This window comes from Colias croceus, chromosome 11 (genome assembly GCF_905220415.1).
Source record: "Colias croceus chromosome 11, ilColCroc2.1".
NCBI classification, from domain to species: Eukaryota; Metazoa; Arthropoda; class Insecta; order Lepidoptera; family Pieridae; genus Colias; species Colias croceus.
Genome location: NC_059547.1, coordinates 5803867 through 5830866, shown reverse-complemented (window position 1 = coordinate 5830866; position 27000 = coordinate 5803867). Strand labels below are relative to the sequence as shown.

General features: G+C 32.1%; 2 protein-coding genes across 3 annotated transcripts; one reads left to right on the top strand and one right to left on the bottom strand.

The window, feature by feature from the left end:
- Positions 1–224: 224 nt before the first annotated feature.
- On the bottom strand, positions 225–17086 carry LOC123695322 (thioredoxin domain-containing protein 11). The gene is made up of 12 exons (XM_045641140.1): positions 16681–17086; positions 16102–16309; positions 14942–15065; positions 14443–14549; positions 13369–13566; positions 12994–13200; positions 12377–12840; positions 11889–12186; positions 11431–11658; positions 8019–8209; positions 4122–4257; positions 225–622 (listed from the first exon to the last, which is right to left on the bottom strand). The coding sequence occupies exons 1-12, from the start codon at positions 16887–16889 to the stop codon at positions 320–322; spliced, it is 2673 nt and encodes an 890-aa protein (XP_045497096.1). The 5' UTR covers positions 16890–17086; the 3' UTR covers positions 225–319.
- A 1321-nt stretch (positions 17087–18407) lies between these two features.
- LOC123695343 (nuclear distribution protein nudE-like 1-B) lies at positions 18408–26535 on the top strand. 2 transcript variants are annotated; one of them, XM_045641170.1, is made up of 7 exons: positions 18408–18705; positions 18802–18955; positions 20139–20275; positions 20354–20490; positions 21155–21307; positions 21703–21785; positions 24341–24861. In XM_045641170.1, exons 1-7 carry the CDS (start codon positions 18635–18637, stop codon positions 24731–24733), a joined length of 1128 nt encoding a protein of 375 aa, XP_045497126.1. In that variant the 5' UTR covers positions 18408–18634; the 3' UTR covers positions 24734–24861. The 2 variants fall into 2 exon arrangements, with proteins under 2 accessions (XP_045497126.1, XP_045497127.1); XM_045641171.1 differs by lacking the exon at positions 24341–24861 and adding an exon at positions 25311–26535 and having other exon boundaries at positions 18411–18705.
- The last annotated feature ends 465 nt before the right edge of the window (positions 26536–27000 follow it).

Genomic DNA, 27000 nt, shown 5'->3' with positions numbered 1-27000 from the left:
TTCATATTGCGTTATTTTAATGTCGCGTTTAGTTTTGTACTTTAAAATGTAGAAGTAACCAATATCTTCAAGTTAATTTCATGGCATGTTATATTGGACTACTAATAAATTTTAATATTTTTGTAGATATTCGTTCAATTATTATGGGATTGTGATTTGTGTAGTTTACAAATAACTTTTTTTAATGTATAGGCAGTAAGGTATTGGATAAAAAAAAGATAAAATAACATGTAATAACATTTTATTCTCCATAAATAACCATAAGATATATATAGAATGAGCAATATAATACACTATTTACAATTTCGTTTAGCTAATATCATCTAGCTGTTGTAGACATTGCATTTTTCCTTATAATAGACTGAACATCGATATGCCAATGTTTTGATAAATCGTCGAGTGAATTTAATAGTGATTTCATCTTATCGTTGTTATTTTTAAGATCACTTATATGAATAAGACTTAAATGTAATGAAACTTTGTGAAGATACTGCAGTCTTTTTAGTAAAGAGTCTCTGAGTTCTTGTATTTGCGTTTGCCGCCAATATTTAAGGTTCCGGCCGATTATTGTAACTATATGCTCCTTGATCTCCTTCAAACACGCTCGTTTCGCGGTGATGGCCTGAAATTAATTATATTTTTATTCATAAAAAATAACATAGCTAACTACTAAACTCTTTTTAAAAAGTTCAGTTAATTTAAAAATGGACACAAAAACTACGAATACATTATGTACCATTAAAATTTACGGATTAAAAATTAGGTAACAACAACTATAGATAGTACATGTAAATGTGAAGGTTCAAATTATACCTTGGACTCAACCTACGCAAATATGTAATCCATGATAAAGATAATAAATGATTATATGCTAATCAATACATTTGCTTCAAGCCTTATCATATACGACATACTCTATATCTTTAAAGATATTCTCAAATGATTAAAAAAAAGGCCTGATATCTATTTATTAGGTCATTATCGTATAAACTTGAGATAATCGTAAGCTTCATAAGGAAGTTCGCTTTTTTATGTATGAAAAGAAAGCATTTCCTTATATAAAAATCTGTCAAAAATATTTAATGCACATCTTTGAACAATAGTAAGGATGCGTTTCCACCAATAATGTGCGAGGAATATGTTTGTAAATAGCCAATAGTATCGCTTCAAACGCTAAACGCTTCAAACTTCAAACTAAATGAAGCGATATGATTGGTTTTTACGAACACATCCCTCGCTACACATCCTCGCACATTTTTGGTGCGATTTTCTTCAAATTCTATTTAATGATCAGACTAGTAAACATTGTTTGTGGAAAACTTGAAATTTATTTTATGAATGAACATGTTGTTCGGTTTAGAGACCTTAACATTAAATGTTTATATTCGTAAAAAAAAATTGTTAAGGACTCTCGCACGTGACACGACTCATGATAAAAGATAAGCCGATAATATATTTGCACATATTTAAATGAACATTAGTGAAATAGGAAATTTAAATATTTAAACACAATGCAGGTCGTTTCACATTTCCTTTACAACTTTATAAAAATAAAGTTTATTTTGATCTATCCATTTAGATACATTATTCAAATTCTCATTTTTAACAATACATTTTATATAAAAAATTACAAATTTTTAAAGTAAAGTGATGCAAAGAATATAGAAATATTATGTTTGTGGACATAAGAATATTGCTTTTTTATAGTAATAAAATGATTCTATCTACTCGAGGAAAGCATGATTTCTTTAAATATAATTTACCATATTGTTGGTTCTTCCTAATATCTTTTCTTAAATCAGAGATGTTGTATATCCGCTAAGTACTTCTTTTTATTTTGGAGATCTGTCGAGAATTGTTTTTTTTAGTACCGAAATCAGCTCGGAAAGTGTAACATAGATTTTAATTTACTATACAGGCAATATACAGTGTACATTGTACAGTACATGCCTCGTTATTTTTAACTATACATGTTAAATTTAATTCCACCGTACAAAACTGTAAATAGCTTTAATAGTAAAATTGTTTAGAAAACCTATGCCCTACGCTTTCTTTCAAAACCTATGCGCAAAATTACGGTCTCAAGCTTGCCTTTCTAATAATTATAGTGATTCAGTTCACATTAAAATGGGTAATCGATACGTTAAACACCAAAATACGAAATAAATTATTGAATGTAGATAGTCTATTAATCATTTCCTTAGATAAATATCGTTATCTCCATTTAACAATACATGTTTGATGTTTTCTAACGAATTGGATAAAAATTTCTAAATAAATATAATTATTTTTTCGTATAAAATACGGGATTTTCCAACGTACATTTCACCGCGATACGTTCTTTCATCTGTGTAACCAACCAAGTAGCGAAAGCGAACATTTCTAAACCCCACAATCTTAGCTACAAACAATAATGTCACATGTTTAGGGAAATAATAAGGTAAGTTGTTAAATTTGCCTAAATCTGTGAGATTCTTTTTGAAAAGGAATTTATCATCTTTAATCCTAAACAGGACAGTTCTTTGGCATATATTATGATATATTATGTAGTTAGATATAAGTTACATATTATGTAATATTGACATGATTTTAAAAGAGCAACTATGGAGTTTCTTGCCGGTTCTTCTCCATAGATACTGCTTTCCGAATCGGTGGTAAATGTTAAAAAAAGTTTGGAAAATCCAAAAGTGCACGCCTCATAATCTCATCCTTTACAATAAAATTGATTATTTATAAAGGTGTATCTAATATATAAAAATCAATGCCACTTTTCGTTGTAATTCCATAACTCGAGAACGGCTGAACCGATTTCGATAATTCTTTTTTTATTATATTCCTTGAAGTACGAGGATGGTTCTTATGTAGAGAAAACGTTAATATGTACCACGGGCGAAGCCGGGGCGGACCGCTAGTATAATATAAGTATGTAGATACACTTGTTCTCATGTGCCAATGCTCTTGTACTGTCTCAAAACAGTTGGAAAAGTAAAGAAAGCGGTACCGTAATAATTGAGCTATTTTTCTTGTGGCCCCACCTAGATGTGAAACTGCGCAGGTTTAAGGGACTGACTACCAACTTATTTTTTTAAACCTTGGCTTATAGTATAAAGAATCGAGTTTATAATGGTGAATTTTGAGTACACTATAAATATAAAAAAAGTCGATATTTTTTTTGTTTATTTCATAACAATTAAACCACATCGAATCAGACCCTGAAAAATGAAAGGGTTCTATTCCTGAGCATACTCAAGCGTAAGAGAAAAAAAAAGACTCGATTAGTAAAGTATTTCGGTCGCTATCGTGTTAACAAGAAAATCCTCCGCACATACAGACACACGGACGTCCAAGACAGAACTTTTTTAAACTGTTTTTTAACTAGTTTAAATAACAAAAATGACATCAAAAATATCATGAATGTTAAAAATAGTGTTTTTTCTTAATATGTGTGTGTATGTATTATCTTACAAGAGCAATGTATGATACATAAAGACATTTTAAGTTTGAAAAATCAGATGTTTTGCGCGAAGTGACAGTAGTACCCACCTCAACGCTTCGCTTATGAGGCGTGCAATACTTATTTAATGACGATTCGAAAGTGCTACTAAATAGTAATTATAGTATTCGTAGTAGTCACACAAAAAAGAGCGTGTGCGCCAAGCACACGTGTCAGAAGTGAAACATCTTTGGCAAGATTCAAAGATACCAAAGTCGTTGCACTCCATGACGTGACGGTATTGCGATGACACGACCTTGAAATTTTGCTTTCAATGCGCCTAAAGAAGTTTCACAAAATCGCACATGTTTAGCGATATTTTTTGAAACTAAGAATTCCACTTATTTATCCAAATAAAAGAGGTTACAAATGGAATAATTACCACCGAAATAGATGAGAAAAAGAAACAATAATATATTAGACTAGCTTCCGCCCACGACTTTGTACGTGCATCCCCGTTTTTCCCCGTTCCCGCAAGAATTTCGGGAAATCCTTTCTTAGGGGACGCCTACGTTATGACATCTACCTGCATGCCAAATTTCAGTCCGATACGTAAAGTGGTTTGGGCTGTGCGTTGATAGATCACTATATCAGTCACCTTTGAGTTTTATACATATAGATATCTTACCGCAGTCCCCTGGCACATGGCGAGTCGCACTCTGAAGTGTGCGGGCGCGCCCATAGAGCGCAGCGCGAGCGCGACCAGCCCGCTCGCCGACACGCGCCGGTCCAACGGGTACGCGCGGCTGTCTAGCTCCGCGTTACTGTGAAGACAACTTTATTGAAATAACTAGCGGTCCGCCCGGCTTCGCCCGTGGTACATATTCACATTTTCTCTACATAAGAACCATTCTCGTACTTCAAGGAATATAAAAAAAAAAAGAATTAAATAAATCGGTTCAGCTGTTCTAAAGTTATGCGCTTACCAACACATTTTGGGATTCATTTTTATATTATAGATTGTATGAAATTATTTTAAACTAGCTTCCGCCCGCGACTCCGTCCGCGCGGAAAAATTAAGATTTATTTTTTTCTACGTATTTTTCCAGGATAATAAGGTATAATTATACCAAGTTTCATCGAAATCGGACCGTTAGTTTTACGTGATGCCTTCACATACAGACAGACAGACAGACAGAAAGACAGACAAAAATTTATTTAATCACATATTTGGGTTTGGTGTCGATCCAGTAACAGCCCCTGGTACACAGTTGACAGATATGTACTACGTACATACAGTTAGGAAACTAAGCCTCCCCCATGAAATTATGACGTATAGCTATAGGGCTGTTACTTTTTGATATTTAACCGACTTGAAAAATAAAGGAGAAGGTTATCAATTCGGCCTGTATATTTCTGTTTGCTTTTTTTCACAGTTGATTTTGTGGTAATTTGGAGATTAAAACCCGTTAAAATACAAAAATGGTGTAGCCTAAATATGAATTTACAAGAAGAAACAATCCGAATTAATACAGCTTGTAAAAGTAAATACGTTTTTATCAGTGCTATATTTCGAAATCTAGTTTTGTTATGGACGCCGAAGGCTATTTAATGTACCTAAATTATTTATAATGCTTGATATTTGTATTATACATATATTCAATAATTATTTTAAACCAGAATTTACAATACTTGTATGTAGGTATACCTACTAAATTATTTTTAAAACGATAAATTAAATTAAATTAAAAACACAAAATATGCAAAAATAAATTAAAATTATTATTATACGAGCATAGAACCTCTACCTTTTTGTTTTAGGAAGAAAAAGAAAATAGTTTGACAGGCTTAGTGCTTGACAAAGTAGGGACGCCACGTATCGATAAAAATACAATAATTATTATAATATCTATCTTTTTCTTCCCTAATATTTACGTAATTATGCACATAAATTTAAACAAGATTTTTTTAAGGTTTCCTTTTTTTAAATTTTCGTGCTCTTCTAGATTGCGTAAAAATAGATGCGACCTTTAAACAGACTGGACTCCTAATAGTGACTATTTGTAGCTTTCATTTTGGTAGAAAATATGTCAACTTAATTTAAAACTCATGCTGCCATATCTATAGAAATTAAAAAATAGTCTCTTTTTAACTTGTAGTCAGATACGGTATTTATAGTAGGGGAGCCCAAGAGGGGATTTTGGGATTTACTCGAGCGCGTCAGATTACTATAAGGGACGGTACCTTAGCTATTCATTAGTACCTCTAGTCAATATGAGCAGTTATGGTTGGTGGGTGCGCTCAGGGGCCCCGCTGGAAAATTTGAATAATCCATAATTCCCTAAGGTTGAGCTCGAATCGTCAGATTAGCGAAATGGGGACTTATTATATTGTAATTAACCCCCCCATATATTAATCTGACGCGCTCGAATAATATTACTTTAATTTTTTACCCTTTCTTCATAGCGATTAAATCGCCACTTAAATCGTCAGATTAACGTATACTATTTTTCAGTGACGTCCTGGAGCATGCAAAATATCAATATCTAACGCGCTTGAGTATTTCCAAGCCAATTTTTTTCTTTTTTAAATTAAAAAAAAATCAAAAAACCCTTCCCCACCGCTAAAAGTGAAAACATTATAGGACCTTTTTTTCTCGCTATGGTCTAATCTACCAATTCTAATAGGTTCCCGTGACGCTCGAGTAAATCCACATTTAGCATCCTGGGCTCCCCTACTATTACAAATATATTTATTGAAAGGGCTACAAACTGAAACAATCGATATTTATTTAATGTGAATTGACATCACTTTAAACTTTTTTCCATACTATATTCAAAATCTATGGATGTGTCACCCGCTACTATCGATCCCCCTCAATACCCTCGAAAACACGCTTGATGGGGGGGGGAGCCTTTTCGAACATTTTGTATGAAGTTTCCTTATAGTAGGGGAGCCCAGGATGCTAAATGTGGATTTACTCGAGCGTCACGGGAACCTATTAGAATTGGTAGATTAGACCATAGCGAGAAAAAAAGGTCCTATAATGTTTTCACTTTTAGCGGTGGGGAAGGGTTTTTTGATTTTTTTTTAATTTAAAAAAGAAAAAAATTGGCTTGGAAATACTCAAGCGCGTTAGATATTGATATTTTGCATGCTCCAGGACGTCACTGAAAAATAGTATACGTTAATCTGACGATTTAAGTGGCGATTTAATCGCTATGAAGAAAGGGTAAAAAATTAAAGTAATATTATTCGAGCGCGTCAGATTAATATATGGGGGGGTTAATTACAATATAATAAGTCCCCATTTCGCTAATCTGACGATTCGAGCTCAACCTTAGGGAATTATGGATTATTCAAATTTTCCAGCGGGGCCCCTGAGCGCACCCACCAACCATAACTGCTCATATTGACTAGAGGTACTAATGAATAGCTAAGGTACCGTCCCTTATAGTAATCTGACGCGCTCGAGTAAATCCCAAAATCCCCTCTTGGGCTCCCCTACTATTACTGTATGTATCTGTATATTGTGCCTGGTATTTATTTTTTCAATATTTTCAATGTACAGAATTGATCCTTCTACAGATTTATTATACATATGTATAGAAGATTGGTAATCCGTTAAACAATTAACTATGGCTTATTAAACTAAGGCACAATAAATATAATTATGTAAAAATGTGACGAGTGTGGTCGGTGGCCCGTTTGCACCGACGATGAGGCATTATGCAAAAATAATGTACTATCTTTTTCGGGGCTTTATCTGTGTGATGATTAAAAAATAGTAGCCAATATTCATCCGCAAGTAAAACACTGAGTACATTTTAGATGTAAATCTGAATTTAATACTAACATATGTTACATATTGTTGTTTTATTGACATAATATGTTGTTATATTCTATTGATTTTTTAAATATACATGTTAGAGCGTGATTGTATTACGTAATTGAATACTGATACAACATTTCTTAGACATCTTCACTTGACCAAAGTCGGTACAAGAATGACTCGCAACTGCAGACGTGAGACGACCGTTATTTATAGAACGATCAAAACAACTATTCGAGTGGTGCGACTGTGTGAGTCAGCGCATGTGTTATTTGTGTTGTTTTGATCGTTATTTTCAATATGACATGTAATATTATTATTGTTTGGTAATTAAATGATTATTAATACTTTTATCCATTTAATTATTATTAAAATAGTTAATTAAATTCATCAATTGATTTACTTTAAAAAAATAGCCATGACCACTTTTCGATAGGCAAGCAATTATAGGCATATTTGTTAATAAAAAATTGGTTGCCTGTAAAGTCGGTATACGGGCGAAAGTTTTACGTGACAAAGACTTTTTATGTCTGTCTCTCTCGCTCTTAGGCGGGCTAACCATGCCCGAGTGGAAGGGACGCGTTCCTCTCACTCGCTCTCATTGTGAGCGCATAACGTGAGCGGAGCGTAACGCAGTTTCTTGAAGTGTCACCCGGCAAACCAATTTATAAGACGTTGTCACGTCAATATAAATTTATCGTTAAATTAAACGCGCTAACATACATATTATTGATATTAAATAATTTAGCTTACCCATTAGGCGGGAACACGAGTATAGTAGGATACGCTGTAGGCGTGTAGTGCCACGGCAGATCATGTCTAAGCGCATCTATTCGCGCCGCTTGCGTCTTCACTCCGCACGCGTTTAGCAACCGCGTGGCTTCTGCTAGCGCGCGGGTTGCGTGCGCACCGCAACCACCGCCGCACACTGCTACTAGTGTTAGCTGAAATTGAGGACTTTTTAGTCAGTTTGTAGAGGCGGTTGTATAAATTAAACAAAATAATTAATACAGTTTTTAACTGTAGAAAAAACGTGTCTAAAAAGACACGCTTGATATATTTCGGCTTGATAAATTTGTAGGTATGTAATTTGATCCTTGATAAATTTATATTAAATCGATCCGTTTAAAATGGGTCATAATTGAATATAATGGAGGTGAGTCGGTCGGTCAAACATACAAGCTTACATGTGAAGCTATTATGAGCGTCTTAAATACACACGCACGAATAATGTACCTTCAAAATGTGATATAGTTCCAAACATGCAAGAAAACTTTTCTTTTAATGTACCTGAATAGAGAAGTTAAATAGATGTCGAAGAATTATTAAAATATCCTTTATGATGTTTTAAAAAGAATAGAAATATGTCGGTAGACCTTTCACCGCATAAGACTTATAAACATATTATTTATCTTCTTTCACTTAATCTGAATTTCCGGCAGGGATTTTATCTTAACTGGGTAATTGATTCGATATTATGAATTTAATTGATCATTATATCATGATGCTGATTCTGTCTGTATTGTCCATAACCCTTATAAGGGATTTTGGAATACATTTCCAACGATTTTCCACATGAAGCTATGTTTAATCTGAATTCGAAAGCCCCAGATTTTCCTGACGAACACGAGTTTTTTTATATAACCTATGATGATATGATTATATTTTTTTGGTGAATTTTACACATTTAGAATCATTCATCACAGTGCACGAAGCTGTTGGTACGTAATCTTAAATAAGTTAGAATATATTAAACGTTATATAAAAAAAGACGTGTGGCATTCGGGGACTGCCGGTAAAGCTATTGCATAGCATGCCTTCAAGCCACACCTCCGTGCCCGTCGGAGTGGGGAGCGTTTTTCGTTACGCAATTTCTGGATTCGGTCCCCGCGCTCAAGGCCCGCGATAGAAGCTATGCAATAGCTTAAAAGCTCAAAGACGGTGATTGTGATATAATTGGTTTCTAAAAATTGTAACAGATTATTGTATCAAATTTTGATCTTTTAAATAGTTAATAGGCTATTCGTTCGTAATTTCCATTTTTTATCTGAATAAAGATAGATGGATAACCATCGTAAATTTTGTTTATCTATGAATCATGAAAAGATATCATAATAGATTTTTCCGATTTATAATTATTAATAAACTAGCGGTCCGCCCCGGCTTCGCCCGTGGTACATATTCACGTTTTCTCTACATAAGAACCATCCTCGTACTTCAAGGAATACAATAAAAAAGAATTAAAGAAATCGGTTCAGCTGTTCTAAAGTTATGCGCTTACCAACACATTTTGGGATTCATTTTTTAATAAATTAATAATGTTTTATCTTGTATATGGTCTCCCCTAGTAACGCTAACGAATACCTCGTTAGCGTTACTAAAATTGTACTACGATAAGGCTATGATGGCTATAGCTACGTATACTTAATAATAGTTAACATTTGTTGAGCAAACCTCAATCAACGTGTTGAGGAGTTACTAGCAACATTCTGCGTTGTAGAGTAAATAACGCCAAACAATAATTCTAATTAGCATTTGCTAATTACAGCCAAATTGACAAATCAACTTACTAGCAATATTAAAAATCAGATACCATATCCTAATATACTTAAGATAGTTGGTTTTATCGTAAGTATGGCATAATCTGTGATATTGCTTACACTGATAGTTTGCCAAAACGATACAATGAATATGTGCACTGAGGCGGTGAGACCTGTAAACTTCACCTCTAATTATTTTTTTGGCATTCGTGCTCACTTTTACGACTCTCTCTCTCTACATATGGCTATTTAGGTTGTATTTTTTTAAACAGAGAGATAGAGAGTAGGTTTTCTCTTAGATTTTGTTGATAAGATTAAGTCGTAACGGTGTTTCATGTACCAAAAGCCCCTGCAGGTTAACAAATTGGTATTACTTCTGAGAATATTTATTCCTATTTTATGAAGAATTCTAATTTTGATTATTTCAATTCTCACAATCTATGTCTATCTAAATAGATAAACATTAACATAATATCTTTTACGACAGCTTTCTAATTAATGGTTATTGCGTATGTCTGAGTGCATTTTCTCTACTTCAGAAAATGCCGCTACATGCAACGCCCCAATAACAATTAATATTATGACACGTGCGAAAAAACAGACGGACTGATATAACAGTCGCGGTAAACTGATACCTGATAGCGAATAAGGTTTAATGTGTAAATCTGTAGGTGAGTTCAGCATCGTTGGCGCAATTATATTAGAATGTCTATCCAATTAACAATATATTTTTTAATAATTTACATTTTACGAACTACGTAATTTGTACGCTCATTGATTTGATTATTTTAAAAAAAGCTTTTGAAAATTTTATGATAAATAAATTAAATTACGATAAATAAGCAAAATTGTTCCGAAGAATGCGTAATACGTCGTAGAATTATTATTAAACATGTGAAACGAAATGCGGCGTTGCCGGACTTCTATTGATGTTATTGTCGTGTAGTTACACACAGTTACACTGCACCTCAGTCATTCGCGATAAAATATGAAACAAATGTGTTCTAGAAACGTACGCAAAGTGAACACATAAGGCTGGTTGCAGAGCTTGACCGACCATCAGTGCGTACGTTAGTCGCGCTTGTCATATGTATGGAAATTCATAAAACCGTTCATAGCTAGACCGACCAAACGCACGCGTATTGTCATGCGCATTAGTGTCATAGTCATACAATTGTTGATGCGTATCGTCAGGACCGACGGTACGCACTGACGGTCGGTCAAGCTCTGCAACCAGCCTAACATTTCAAGATTTTCTTTTAATACATCAATGTTGCTTGATTTAAATTGATTTAATTATTTAACACTTTAAAATGTGTATTATAAATATTGAAAATTGTTATAATTCTAAGACTAAAATTGTTGTGTGCCCCTCCCATCCTGTATTCTCTAAAATAGGCTTATAGACATTTATCATATTTGTACTACCTATCAGTTAAACCACTCTTTGTTTTTTCACTTTTTACCAAATTCTAGGAACCGATATCACGATTTTTTTCTACACAAATTGCAAATTACATACATAAGAATCCGTCTGAATGTACGCGTCTTTAAATCCACAATAATAAGAGAACCCGAATAGTATGCTAATTCTACCAACACTACTAAAATAACAAGATTCTTACCACTTCTGGTGTCTTAACCGTTCTTCTAAACGTTCTCGTCGTCAAATCAACAATATTAACATCATTGCCGCTCATTTCGTCGCCATAGGAACCGAAATAGTGCGTGTGCTTTGCGTCCTCTACGTGCGTGCGTAGAGTGCGTTTTAAATTCTTTTGCGTGAAATTGTATATGAAATCGCGTACGGATTTTGCACTGTAGTCCTCTGATAGGACGTATTGAGTCTCATGCTGTAACAATACATAACGAATTTTTAATTAATAATAGCAAGATTATTTAGGCTTTTGAGTGTTTATGTCACCAGTACTTAAAACAGCAAAGCATTTCTTGTCCTTAGTTTCATTCATTATTCATTGCCATTTTTCATAATTTTTACATGTAATAATTTTTATTTTATTTACATACACTAAAAGAAAACTTATTACATACACTTATTTTTATCAACTATACTTATCCTTACCTTACTATCCAGAATAATAACGGCAGTCATATCTTTCTTACTCTTAATATCAATTCCGAGGGCTTCAGCGAAATGATAGTTGCGTATACTGTCTACAGCTATCATATTCATAGTATAATTGGTTGTACATCCCAATCCACGTATATGAGATACATTTCCATTAACCCTTGACGGAATAACTGGTGGATACAATTTAGTTGCGAATCGTAAAATACCGCATTCGTGTTCCACATTTTCTTGTATTAAGTTCTCTGAGGATAGTGGATCATCTTCCTGAGGCAGGATTGACATTTGAATTCTGAAAAGGGATAGGATTTTCTTAATTTTTACAAAAAATCAAATAAAATAAAAGTGTATAGGTAATTTTTACATCAATGGTTCCTTAACAAAGTTTTACAAAGATGTTAACAATGTATATTTAATTAGTTTTATAATATTTATTTATTATGGAAACAGTTTTAAAATATGTTTAGATTAGCCTTACTTACTCCTCCTGTTCAGGTTCTGTATCTACATCTTGAAACATCTGCTCCTCAAATGATAAGCATTTCTCATAATTTTCATAATAACTCTTTTCTGCTGGTAATGACCTTAAACTACATTCTTGTAATAAATCCGAGTTGGCCCATACGTTAAAATTTTCTTTTGCAGATTCTATAATTTTAGACACAGCCAATCCTTCTTTCAACATAAAATTAAATGCACTTTGTTTTTGATTCTTCTGTGTAAAATTACTCCATGGATATTTGTTATTATTAGACACAACATCCTTTTTATGCTTCAAATTATTTTTTTTGAGAGGTTTTTTGAATTTGTACTCTTTGCAAAATTTGAGGAACTTCTTCTGTTGATAAAGCAACCTTTGGATCTGTTGTAGCTTTATAAGTTCTGTGGTCCATTGATTTGTCTGGTTGTTTTGGCAATTATAATATTCCATTGCAACTTCACGCATCTAAAATTGATTTAAAATTCATATAGGTACACTTACATTAATATTAGGATTGTTATATTAGTAAATATAATTTACTGAATAAACTTAAATCTAGATCTAAAACTTAACAACAAATAAATTTTGTAAAATAAAACAATAAATTAATATACTCACTAATGCATAGGATGGTAATTGCTCATACAACGGATTCATTGGTGTAAACAGTAAAAGCATAGGGTTACCATCAGCATATCTTTCAAAGTTATATGATTTTTTCCACATAGGAATGATTCTAGCGACAGGCTGAGCAAAGTTCTCAAGAATCCATTGAACTAGAGCTGTTTCGTTCCATGACCTTTGGCCAGTTTCCGGTACATAATCCTAAGGAAGTAATAATGTGGTATTATTTTTTATTCAATATTCATTTGGTAAAGATCAACAAGTTATCCTTTTTTATAGACAATATTGAAGTGGTCATTTCATAAGTAAAATAACTTCCCAGAAACAACATACAAAACCCTATTTCCCTATAAGTCAATATTCACTCACCTTTGTATCCTTCCAAAGCATAAACCTAGCATTCGGCACACTTTCAATCCCTAAATCTGTGGCAAGATCAGCTGATGTGACAACAGCGAAACACACTTCGCCTATAGTGTCAAATTCGCGCGTCTTTAATGCTGTGTTATACCATACATTGTAATATTTTGAGGTATCTGTTAGTGGTGTGTAGCCTATGGCTACGGCCTGAAAAATAAAATTCATTGACATTAAATCATCAAGCACAATTACATAAATGCACTGACTACCAAACTAGTTGAAAACTGTATTTAGGTTGTCTGATTCCATGGTTTCTCCCTTTAAAGGATACAATAAATAATATTCATTCATTAAAATAATTATTTTTCATATCATTAAATAAACACAGCATAGGCACTTGATTTTCAAGGTGTTTTATTTTCTCGAATCTTTGAATACAATTTGAGTTGTGTGACAGCACTTTCGATATTAGAGTCAACACAACATAATCAGAGATAATTTTTGATAATGTTGTGGTAGGATTTGCAATTTCTTATTCGTAAACACCAATACATAAGTATTTCATAACATTCATTCAATGTCATATGTAATGAATCAACAAACAATTATCAACATAATATATAAAAATAAATAAATAATTTAATTTAAATTTCAACTAGTTGCCCTGGCTTATCACTTTCAAGCAGTAAAAAAAAGATGTATGCTGCAGGTGCTCAAACCTTCTGATATATTTTCACAACATTTCATAAATATCAGTTTATACAGCTGTGACACAATTTTATTTATTAGATAATAAAATTATCATATTCATATGGACTATTTCAAAGGCAGAAGTATTCAAATTATGTTATTGTAGATTATTATTTAACACAAGCTGTGCCACGCGGTTTCACCCGCGTGGCTCCGCTCCTGTTGGTCTTAGTGTAATAATATATAGCCTTATATTACTCGTGGATGATTAAGCTTTAGAATGGTGAAATAATTTTTAAAATCGGCCCAGTAGTTTATGAGCCTATTCATTACAATCAAACAAACAAACAAACTTTTCCTCTTTATAATATTAGTGTAGATAATTATACTTACATCACACATAGAGAGCAAGTTGACTAGATCCTCCGTTGTGGAAACCCTTTCTAATGGTTTCATTATAAGCTCTAAAAAGTTAATCATGCTCTCTGCATTTCTTGGCCCTGGAAAAACATAAAATAATGTAAAAGTAGACAACAAGTACTAAGTGTACAAATAATGAAAATTAATATTTTAAATGCTTCAATTACTGATACTCAAAACACAATACCTTAAAAAATCTTATAAGAACAGTTGCTTTGTACTAACAGCTGTTTTTTTTTAAAGTAAGTAAAACTGGAACAAGTGAATTGTGTGTTACTTTAAAAACCTAAACTATAAAATGCAGTTCCATCATGAGGTAACAATACAAAGTATAAACTTTACAGCTGTTTTGAGTGTCAAGCTTTATTTATTAGGAGGAAAGTTAATGTTTCTAACTAAGCATACAACAGCTCATATGTATCTACTTAGTGTCATTATTGTATTACATATAAAATTAATTTATTTTTATTACCTTTGTATAATATTCCCCTTGAGGATACAGTAAATACCATCAATATGGGCCATGATGGTATTTTACTGTGCTGTAATCTACATTCGCTGCCTGGATTCCAACAGTTTATTGCACTAAAGTGTACCTAAAATTGAATTAATATTTTCTTATTATACTGAAGCCAAGTATTTATTATTATAAATTCTCATCAATTTAAACTAATAAATACTATTAACTGACTGTTATAACTGTGTTGAAAAATTGAACACAATATAGATAAGACTTGATTTTTATTAAGTACTTTAATTTTATGGAATGCCATAAAGGACAATGAGTAATGGTGGGCCCACCTCTCAATAGAAGTGAGAAACTCATGAATGAATTGGTATTTTTATACTGAATAAAACTTAGTATTACATCAAAGGTTAAAAGTCAGTACTTTCGGAGTTATACTGTCATAAAAGTGATCCCAATCCCTGCAATTAATTATCGTAGTTTACTTCAATATATTACCGAATAGTGTTAGAACCGTATTACATATAAATTATTAATTACCGTAATAATTATATTATAATTTACCGTATTAATTGATCGAAACCAAGTTGGAAGAAACGCGATAACACAATATTATTGTACTTGCTTGACCGGACGGTGAACTGTAGGTACTTGTGCTCATATAATATCTTTGATTTGGTACCTAGGAGTTGGGAGATATCAACCATTCCTGGCCCCCGCGGCTTTTTTAAACGATGTAATTGTTATCGATGTACAGGACGACGAATAAATCTTATTTAAAGTGAAATACGTGTATTATTACCATTGTACCTTATAAAAATCCATAAATAATAAGTTAGATTAAAATACTTTAAGACGCCGAAAGTACTAACATTTGACCATAGTTGTGATAATAAATAATGTTCCGCTTAAAAAGCCCTATGCAATGGTATATCACATGTTACTATTGCGGGGTGGGCCCAGACTCCATACATTTGTTTCCCATTGTCCTTTTCTAGAATATTTTGTAACACCAAGTAACTTCTTGAATAGCAAAACTTGGCAGTTATTCATAGTTTTACAATGAATTACTGGTAAAATAATTGATGCAAATTTATAAGATTAATACCTACTTCTTAACATCATTTCAATAGCAAAAACAAGAAAGATATATAATGTGTGCTTACCCTGCTACTCAAAACACTAGCAACCGTTTCAAATTCTCCTCTCACATACTGAGACTCTGCATCCCAAGGTGCATAGAACATGACAAATGATACATCCTCTTTGTTTATCTCCGCTAATGCACTGCTTAATTGACCTTTATACCAATCTGTCACTAAATTTGTATTAAAAAATCTCACGGCTTGAGGAACTTTTGATATTTTTGTAGGCCTGAAATAAATTTTTGTTTTTTTATTCCAGTAAAAGCATGGAACTTATAGTAAATCTTCTAATCAGTAAAAACTTATTAAATACAATAACTTCTTGATGGAAATTTTGAAAGAATATAATATGAATGCTATTAACCCATTGACCCCCAAGCGGCCCGATCGGTCCCAGACACAATCGATTTTCAGTTGTGTCTGTGGTTTTGGGGCCTGAGTTATTATGACTACAATATCAAACCCTATTCATGATAATTAATAAGCAATTTAACCTAAATTATTACTAATGACTACTGCTCGGAATTCTTATCCGAAAAACTGATAAAAAGTTCAACATTGCACAGTATTCATTACTTATTTTATAAATTTGAAACTTACGTATTGTGCAGTGCCCCATATGTAGTGAGAGCTAATGCAATACAAAACACCGCCTCCTTTACAAGCATATTAAGAGTTAATTCTTTGTTATTGTTTTGTTTCGCCAATTGGGATTTGTCAGAGGATTCTGGATCATCGCTAGAAACACTGGGTTCTCTATTTAATGACGTGACCCGAACAATATCGCCTGTATCTACCGTTGGAAACATTACACGTCATTCATATAGATAATTATTTAAATGCGACCATACAGGGAATTACATGGCAAATCCAATATTTTTTATAAATTATAATACTGCTCCGTTCTTCGTTAAACATAATAATCAAGGTCTAATCCTTTATCATCATCGAGATATGATAAAAATACAACACTTGTTTGCATGTCTTCATTGACATATGACAAACGTCAAATTTTGGCAAATGTCGTGCAAATGGCGATTGGCGTGTGTTTTGTTCAGTTCTCGTGGCACAGTGGCATAAAGAATAACCAAAGAGAATAGGTACATAATGGATCTACATGGATCTACCTGTGGATCTACCACTACCGTGGATCTACCAAGTCTACCCCAAGAAGATATGAATGGAAATCCGTATTTCCAAAAAAAAATCTCTCAACGCAAACATGAATCGCTCAGAAGTACAATAGAAATAGCGATTGTACAGTTTTGAGTTTAGATTGAATAAAACATTAGGGGTTTCTTTAGTTAACTGCCGCACGTATTATAGGTTTTTTGTGGGAGGGGAGGGGGGAGGAGGAGGGGGGGACCCTCCCCCCAAAAGGGGAAAGTTAGGAAACCAATAGTTTTGGAGAAAAATCAATTTTCCTATTCTAACCTCAAAATGTATGGAATTGGTGTTAAATCATTTTAACTAAGCATTAGTGATTAGACGATAATAACAAAAAATTTACGATACATAAATAAAATACAAACAAGTTGTGTAAGCCTACGTAGTTTTTTTATTTGAGTGGGAATCGCCCTAAAGTCGCTTCTGGCGGCAGTTCAAGAGTTAACCTAACACGCTTGTCGCTTCGCTCCTCGCTACTTATTTGGATATTAAAAATAAAAGTTTAATAGTTTTTTAACCTACGTAGATTTATTTTTTGTTTGAGTGGGAATCGCCCTAAAGTCGCTTCTGGCACTCGCCGGCCGCTGCCGCGGCACGCTCGCTTCGCTCGCTCGGCTCGTGCGGCAGTTCAAGGGTTAACCTAACACGCTCGTCGCTTCGCTCCTCGCTACCTATTTGGATATTAAAAATAAAAGTTTAATAGTTTTTTAACCTACTTACGTAGATTTTTTTTTGTTTGAGTGGGAATCGCCCTAAAGTCGCTTTTGGCACTCGCCGGCCGTTGAGTAAAGTCACAGTACAGTGAAATAGAACGTCTTGGTCCGCTTTTTTTGCACAACAAAACGGATAAATACGCTTTTTTCGCACAAAAAATTATTAACTTTGAAAAATTAATAACTAAAAAACTACAAGTTTCCTAACGATAATATTTTGGAATTACAATCTTACATTACCTAGCTAACTAACAATATAAATATTTCCAACAAATTCGTGCGGCAGTTAACTAAAGCCAACCCAAACATTATTTAATACTAAATTCAGTAGATTAAATACAGGCTAATAAGTGGGCGTCGTATCTCTAAGCGCCGTATGAACATGATTTTAATTTAAATAATTGTGTATCTGTGACATTGGTTCTGTGTTGCTATTCTAGTGTCGAACAGTCGAAATCGAATTGTCTTGTTTTTGACGAGGAAGTTGTGTCATAATTTGCGTTTCAAGTTTATATTCATTAATTAAGGTATTTAAGTATTTAAAACAAAAAGATTAATTAAGTGTTCTGGACTTGAGTACATTAAATTATATCATATATGTGCAAATTTACTTATTCAGCTTGGATCTGTATAATAGAACAAAACAAGGTCTTGTTTAATTTCTGTTAACAATTATGGAATCTCCACAACAGTTAGATGATTCTATAGAATATTGGAAGAAACAAGCGAAATATTATGAACAAAAGTAAGTTTATATTTAAAAATGCATAAAGATTTAAAAACAATGAAATTTTATTTAAAGCCTGTTATTTTATTGATTATTATTTATCTTTGTGAACAGAGTCATTGACATTCAACAAGAATTGGACGAATACACGGAGAATTCTGCACAGCTCGAAAAAGAGTTAGAAGCTTCATTAGTCCAAGTAGAAAAACAGAACAGAGATCTGGAACACCAAAACCAAAGGCTTAAAAATGAAATAGAAATGCTTAGGGTGAGTTAAAGTTTACATATTATACAGATTTTGTTTATTATTATCATCAATTTAATTTTATCATCTATCGAGTTATTCGAGTAAATGTGCTCTTAGTATATATCAGAGGCATGATATTGTTTTTTATCGTGAAAGTTGTCTCACTAATAATTTACAATTTCTTGGTGTGAAAACGATACAGGTTAAAATCTTCTTTATTGTATTTGACTTTACCATGTTCAGAGCTGAGATTATTGTTTTGACAAATTTACCAAATTACAGTGATTATAATTTATGTACTTACTAGCTTACTGCCCGCGGCTTTGCCCGCTTTGTCTAAAACCTAATAAATTATATACTTAAACTCAAACTCAAACTCAAACTTAACTTATTTATACAATTAGACTTCTTCGAGAAGCACTTTTGAAACGTCAATACATATTTTTATCATTTACCACCGATTCGGAAAGCAGTATCTATGGAGAAGAAAAAAAAGCCTTCCTTCTTCCTTCTTCTTCCTTAAAGCCTTCCTCTTGAATCACTATCTATAAAAAAAAAAAAACGCATCAAAATCCTTTGCGTAGTATTAAAGATTTAAGCATACAAAGGGACATAGGGACAGAGAAAGCGACTTTGTTTTATACTGTATAGATGTGTGTGTAAGTGTGTTAGTTTTTATTGCAATACGATTGATGTTTTAGTTGAATATGATACAAGTCTTTCAGATTGAATTTTAGTAATATCATACAATATGATAAGAAGTGATAGAATCTACTTATTTTGATTTGACATTCCTTATAGAAGTGAAAAAGCATAACAGTAATACCTCCACTTACTTATCTACCCTGTTTTGTGTTTGTGCTACAGTGAGTTTTTGTATTAAAAAAAAAAAAGTGGCTGCATTGAGAACATCCTACTTATTTTTTATAGTCGGTTAAAGAGTTTGCCTTTGCAATTATAAATAGGTGTAGTGCTATTACATTTTTCATCAAACTTTTAGATTTTTTAACATAACAGTTTCTATGTAATGATTTCTCTTCGTTAGTTGCAGCAGTGACTTTGTGGCCAATGTGCAAGTAAATTGAAGAATAAATGTTATTTCTACACACTCGTCACATCTATATTTTGATTGACGTCAGGGACTTCCAGTTGAGCTATAAACATAAATTATCAAATTTAGTTGTATTTAATATTTCTCTTACAGAATAAGTTAGAAAGAAGTCAGCATGAGACAAATGCTTTAGAAAATGAATTACAAACACTTAAAAAAGAAAAAGAGAAACAATCAACATATGTTAGAGAAATAGAGCAGAAAAATGACGATCTAGAAAGAGGTCAAAGGTATAATGTTTATAAATATCTTATTGTTGTATGTATAAAATAATATTGCAGTTATTAATCCTTGTTATCTAAATGCAGAGTCATAGCAGAATCGGTGGCTTGTATTGAAGCACTATTAAATCAAGCATATGAGAGAAATGCAGTACTAGAGAGTGAGGTGGATGAAGTTGAAAATCTCAGGATTAAATTACAACGAGCTAATGATGAAGCAAGAGGTATGTAAATCATGATATTGCTTAACAAATTATGTATATATGTATGATGTAACCAAAAAAAGGTTGTAACAAATATTATTTTGTACTTCTATTGGGTTATAAGATATTGGTGTGTTAGATCATCAGCAAAACAGTTTTTGGAACCTGCTTTGGTTTTTCAAGGTTATTATTTTGTGTGAATTTTATTTCCATTAGTTACATTTACCTACATCTTATAATAAAATAATGAATCGCAAAATGTGCTGACGAGATTTCGTCAGCACATTTTGCGCACATTTTGCAGCTGAAGAGATTTCGTTAATTCTTTATTTATAATATTTCTTGAAGTACGAGGATAGTTCTTATGGAGAGAAAACGTAAACATGTACCAGGGGCAAAGGAGGGACTGGACCGCTAGTTATGAATATAAAAATAAGTTTTGGTATAACTAAAATTATCACACTTTTTGAGTATCAAATGTTATTTAATCAATCAGTGCATTATCTTCTTATCCCTATCGTTAATGCAATAAAAATGACAAGAAAGAGTATTAAATTTTATATGTATTTGAATTATATGAAAAGGTATTTTTTGTTTCTATATTATTATTTTTTTCATAGGCTATATTTCTTATTAAGGTTTTGAATATTATTATATTATGTAGTTCTTCTTTGTTTATTTATAGATCTTAAGCAAGAATTGAAAGTAATAGAAAAGATTCCAGCGATAAAGAAAGAAGACGGAGGTACAAATGAAAGTGTCTGCAACGGTCACTCGAATACCTCTCGAACTCAAGTTGAAATTGAAACACAAACATCAATAGCATCTCCACTTCGACGTAAGTATATTCTTATTAACCAATATTATTTTATTTCGTAAATGCACACATATTTCAGTCATTTTATTTCTTAAATCTTCTTGCCCTACTTCTCGATATAGCTATTATACTTTCAGTTTTTTTATTAATAAGTTATAGTCCTCAGTTAATCAGTCCCTATTGATTCCGAGTTCGACAAAATATTTCCAAGTTAATGCACATATTTTAATATAACATACATTTGTCGATGTAATATTAAATGTATCTTTCACTTTTACTTGTGCGTCATTAGAGCGAAAAATTGGGCATTAAATAAAGTGAAATTTGTGACAACATAATCGCTATCACTCACCCAAGTGTATGTTTATTTAGCTAATTATAATATTACCTACACATGCTGTTTATTTATGTAATAGGAGAAATAAACGGAAATGCGATGACTCCATCTTCCCGAGTGTCTGCTATAAATATAGTGGGAGATCTACTGCGGAAAGTGGGGGTGAGTAGTTTTAATTTTAACGCTGTAATATTGTTATTTTGCGCCTTGATAATACTAGTTATATGGGTGTACCATAGAAATGTTGTAAATTTGCAATTGGTGTTATAGGTAGTAGGGACTAGGTACATGGCTTGTAGATAGGGAGGCGAAGAGGGGAATTTTCTGTAATACTCGAGCGTGGCAGTTTAGGATAGACGATCAGATTAGTAAAAAAAAATCGATAGTCTGAAATACTCGAGCGCGTCAGATTAAGATATTGGGGGTTGATTTTAGTGTTTTAAGACTAAATTTAACTAATCTGACCATACGTCCTTGACGCCGCCGAGTTATAGGGTCGCGAACTTGTAAAAAAAAAAACGTTAATCCGGCATTCTCGAGCGCGATTGTTTTTATTTTTATTTTGAAGAATATAATCTAAAACTTACTAAAAATACAAAATCTGCCGGTTTCCGCATGACCGGAAGTCTGGAGGAGCCATTTCTTCTTCCAAAAAACGCGTTGCAGCATATAAGTCGCGAACTTTACTTTTGCCAAAAAAATAAACAAAAAAGGTAATTTTATTTTACAAAAAAAAGGTCTCTTTTCATTTTTGTCCAAAGTTAAAACTTTTTTTACTTGAAGCATTATAAAAATTCAAACTCCCGGTTTTTTGAGTATATCTCGAAAACTGAGGGTGTTAAGAAAAATTGATATGAAATAACGATGATTAAAAAAAAGAAACCCACAAACCTTTTTCGGTCAGATTAAGAGAACCCACCAACATTTTTGTCAGATTAAGAAAATATGCTTTCAGGATACCGAGATGAACCTCCCCTATGAAAATCTGACGCGCTCGAGTATTTCAAAAGGACTTTTTTTTTCTGCATTTTCAAAAATTCATCGTAACTTATCGTCATGCCGTAATCGTCAGTTTTTTTGAGGGGAGCTTCCTTGGGGCCTACTTAACACCCCTTCCGAAAATCTGACGCGCTCGAGTAAATTTTTTTTTGTGCATTTTTGATGAATTTATATGCCTAGCCCCACCACGCAAACCGGCAGATTAGTATACCGCTGTTATCAGAGGCACTTGGAGCATACGTAGTATGAATATCTGACGCGCTCGAGAATGCCCAAGTAACTGTTTTTTTTTACATTTTTGAAAATCCGTACACGCCAAACCCACCGCTAAAATGGTTTTTACCATAGAAGCTTTTCTTTTCGAAATTATTTTATCTTTCGATTTTGATAAGTCTCGACGACGCCGTTGAATTGCGCCATTTAGCTACCTCGCCTCCCTATCTATTGTGATAGTAGTCTCATTAGTAGATATTTTTGGAAGGTTATTATATTTGATGAAAAAAAAAATATTGTATGCAATTTGATGTACATGAAATAATTAAAATTGTATACGTCTCGTTGCATTTTAACTGTTGTCTTTAATTAGTGTACCATCACAAAATGCAGGGTAAAATCCTCATTGGATATAGATAATATTTTTTACTGATAATAATGTAATACATTTTCGTATTCATTTGTAACATACCTACATATACATAATATGTAGTATTGTTATGTAGTTAGACTACTACTTATTTAAAAATCACGACATCAATTCTCAAATAACTCCATAATATTGAATATGTAGGTAATTAGATTCTACCCTGTTAACTATTTAATATTGTAAATGAGTGTGATGTCCATATTTAAGTATTTATGGCTAAAGATATTATTATAGCGTTGATTTCATTGTTATTTTGTTGTTAGTTATTTATTATATTTATTTTTTATTTATATTTTATGTACATATTAGTTATATTGTTTTGTTGTATAATTTAGTTTAGATATTATTTATTTTTAGTTAATATACAGTGAGTTAGTTGTGTTTGTTTATTGTGATGTAGTTTTATGTATTTTATGTATCATTGAATTTATAAATCAGCAATAAGGCTAAAGACCTAGATAACAAATAGCTATCATAAATAACCCTATTTCGTAAAGGAATTTATTATTTATAAATATTTGAGTGTATTTATTGTCTGACCCACATAATGGTTGTTGTAACCTTGTTTCTATGGTAACTACTCTATTAAAATTATACTGCATTGGAAAATCAATATAAGAAGTACCTACTGTTAGCGAATTTTCAGTGCCACTGTATTTAGTTGTATATTTGGAAGAAATTTACATTTTTGAGCATTGTTTGAGCAATGTTTCGCTTACATAGTTATTTTACAAAAAAATTGTTCGCTATTTTTCGCTATATTTGAGATATTTCTCAGAATATATTATTTAAATATGTATAATATGTACTTATATTTAATATTTTATTTATATATATTTATTTTTGGATATTTATATTAGGCAAATAAAACAAATACCATAGCAATGAATATTGTGTGTCTGTTTATTTATGTATTATCTGTATAAAAAATATTATATGAGCAATAATTATAATTTACTTTTACTAATACTTACTCCATCACAGTAATTGTATATTGTCGAGGCTTTTAGTTTTGAGCTACATTTTAATTTGCATGGTTGTGTATATTGTAGTGCATGGTATTTATTGCTTGCAGCTTGAGAGATTTCTTTGCCGCGAATGTGGTAAGGTGAAATGTTCTTGCGTGACCGAAGTTGCGCAGTGCGATTCACCACACGATAGTGAAAATAAAGAACTAACGGAACCCAAACACACCAAGGAAACCGATTTACCAGACGATCCTATCGAATTCAGAAAACCCACAGAATTTACGCGTCAGTACTCAAGACCAGAAACAATAAATACACCCACGGCTAATGTAAAACAGAGACAATCGGAACAACCATTTCAAAGGTTTCAGAATGACAACGGCAAACTGAGGCGATCTTTCCTAGTCAGATCTAGGGAGGGCCTCGAGAATTTTCTCAATTTAAGGAAAGGACAAGATCAGAGCAAAGGGAAACAGAATTTGCGACAAGAACAATTTTGATATTTTGTACCGTCTTTTGACTGTAGGAAAATTGTGTATACGGTTGTAATACACGGTTGTATTATTTTTTATTAAGTATGCAGTGCTGCCATACTATTTTTAAAGAAATTATAATTTCCGCATAATACATTATATTAAAACTTGTATCGCATAATACATTATATTAAAACTTGTATAGATGAAATATTTTATAAATACGTACACTGTGTACAACGGATGGAATTGTATTTTTATTGAACGGAGATTTTTTTACAAACTAGCTAGAATTAATGTACTAAATACTAATGTCTAAATTACCAAAATCAATGAAATGTAACTAATTAGACTAACTTTTATAAATTGAAGTAAGATTCAAACTACGTAGACGTATAATATTGTAAATTGTATTAAAACTTATAATTATACATAAACTATTGGTATCGATAAGCTCGGGTGATACGTGTTACGTGTAGTATATGATTGTTTTATTGTTTTGTTTGCACACGCTGGTGAAGGCTTTGTACTGTAACTGCACATGACTTCCATATCACCTACTAATATTAACATCATTCATATTTTGTAATTTTCTTCATTGTAGGCTTTGGAATCAAAGTTAGCATCGTGTCGCGGTTCGGTTAGACCTAAAGAACATTCGCCAAACTCTGCTACGGATGTGAATAAGGACTACAGGTGTGTACTCAAGAACTAAGACTTGCCGAATACAGTAACACGTCAACTTTGCGACAAATAAACAGCGTCAGCTTTTTATAGTATGATACTATATAGATCGAATATTACAAAAATAGCTTTTGTTTACTCTATCTAATATTATACTGTGATTGGAATCACATTTCCTAATATACTTATATCTGTGATGATAAAAATAAATAAGTTAAATTTTCGTAAAAACAGATTTCGGCCTACCCACCGTTGACATCGCAACACCACACGGGTACATAGCTTTGCTTCATGCATTGTGTTATATCTGTTCACAAAACGTATATAATACGAGTTTAAATCAAGTCAAGTCAGGCATTACTTACCCAACAATAAAACGCGTTAAAAGATTCCATCAGAAACAATTTTCGATATCAATCATAATAATTACAATTATAATATTATTTGTATAAATATGATGTACTATATTTTCTATTGGGAGTTTTATGTAAATAATATAGCACTTTATGAAATTGTTGGCACTGAAAAATTTTATAATCAATATTAGTTTCAGTATGTAAAACTTATGGCGATTTATTTTTCATACACTTTTTAATTGCAACATTTAGGATGTTATAATATTAGAAATGTGATTAATGAAGTACCTATATTACCGTGCTAAAACGACGTTAACGAAATAATATGTACCATAATAATAAATAAGTCCGCATAACAATATTTGCTCAGTAGGTAATACCGAATGGGGTGTATTAAATAATTTATTTAACAGCGTGTTTTTGGAATTACATATTCAACATTTTTGTGTGACTAACATGAGTGTGAGTTCTCGTCTGGGAAAGTTTTGTTTTCAGCTTCAGAATTCATTGACTACTTCATTAACATTCTGTCAATGTATTATTTACATTCCTTTTCAGTAATAAATGTTTTAATTTAACGTATCTTTAATCCTGCATGCAATAATATATAATATAGTAAAGTTAAGTTACTATGTATTTGTACCTTTAAATTTAAATCTTGCCTTAATTTCTAACGCAGTGTTGCAAAAAATATAGAAAAATGTGAAAAAAAAAACATTTTTACCCATGTGAAATGCAATAGAATTTAAATTAATGTATCTGTAAGCAATAAGTCTCATATAGAATAAAGATATTTTTTTCCAATCATCGTTTTGATCGTCATATAAAAGTGAACAGAATTAAATTTGTTTATTAGAAATATAGCTTTTTACACTATTCGGATTTATTAAAATGTAAAAATTGTACTATGTAATTAATTAGTGGTCAGATAATAATAGATCTTTATATCTTGTATGAACGATAATTTAAAAATTATAACATATTTTTTGTATTTATAATACCTACCTGCAGAACCCGGAATAATTTTTGTACTATTGTAGACTTAGTTATACAAATAACTTTTCAACATAGATAAATAACAACATTGTGATAATTTTATCAAGAATTTCTTGTCAATATGTCGAAAATTGTTTGAATGGTTTAATAGTTAGTCTGTTTGTTTTGTACTAAAATAGTCAGTCTGAATCTGTTGCGTATGCATATAGTGAATTACTAGCATTTATGTTTACGTGTGGTGACAACACAATTTATATT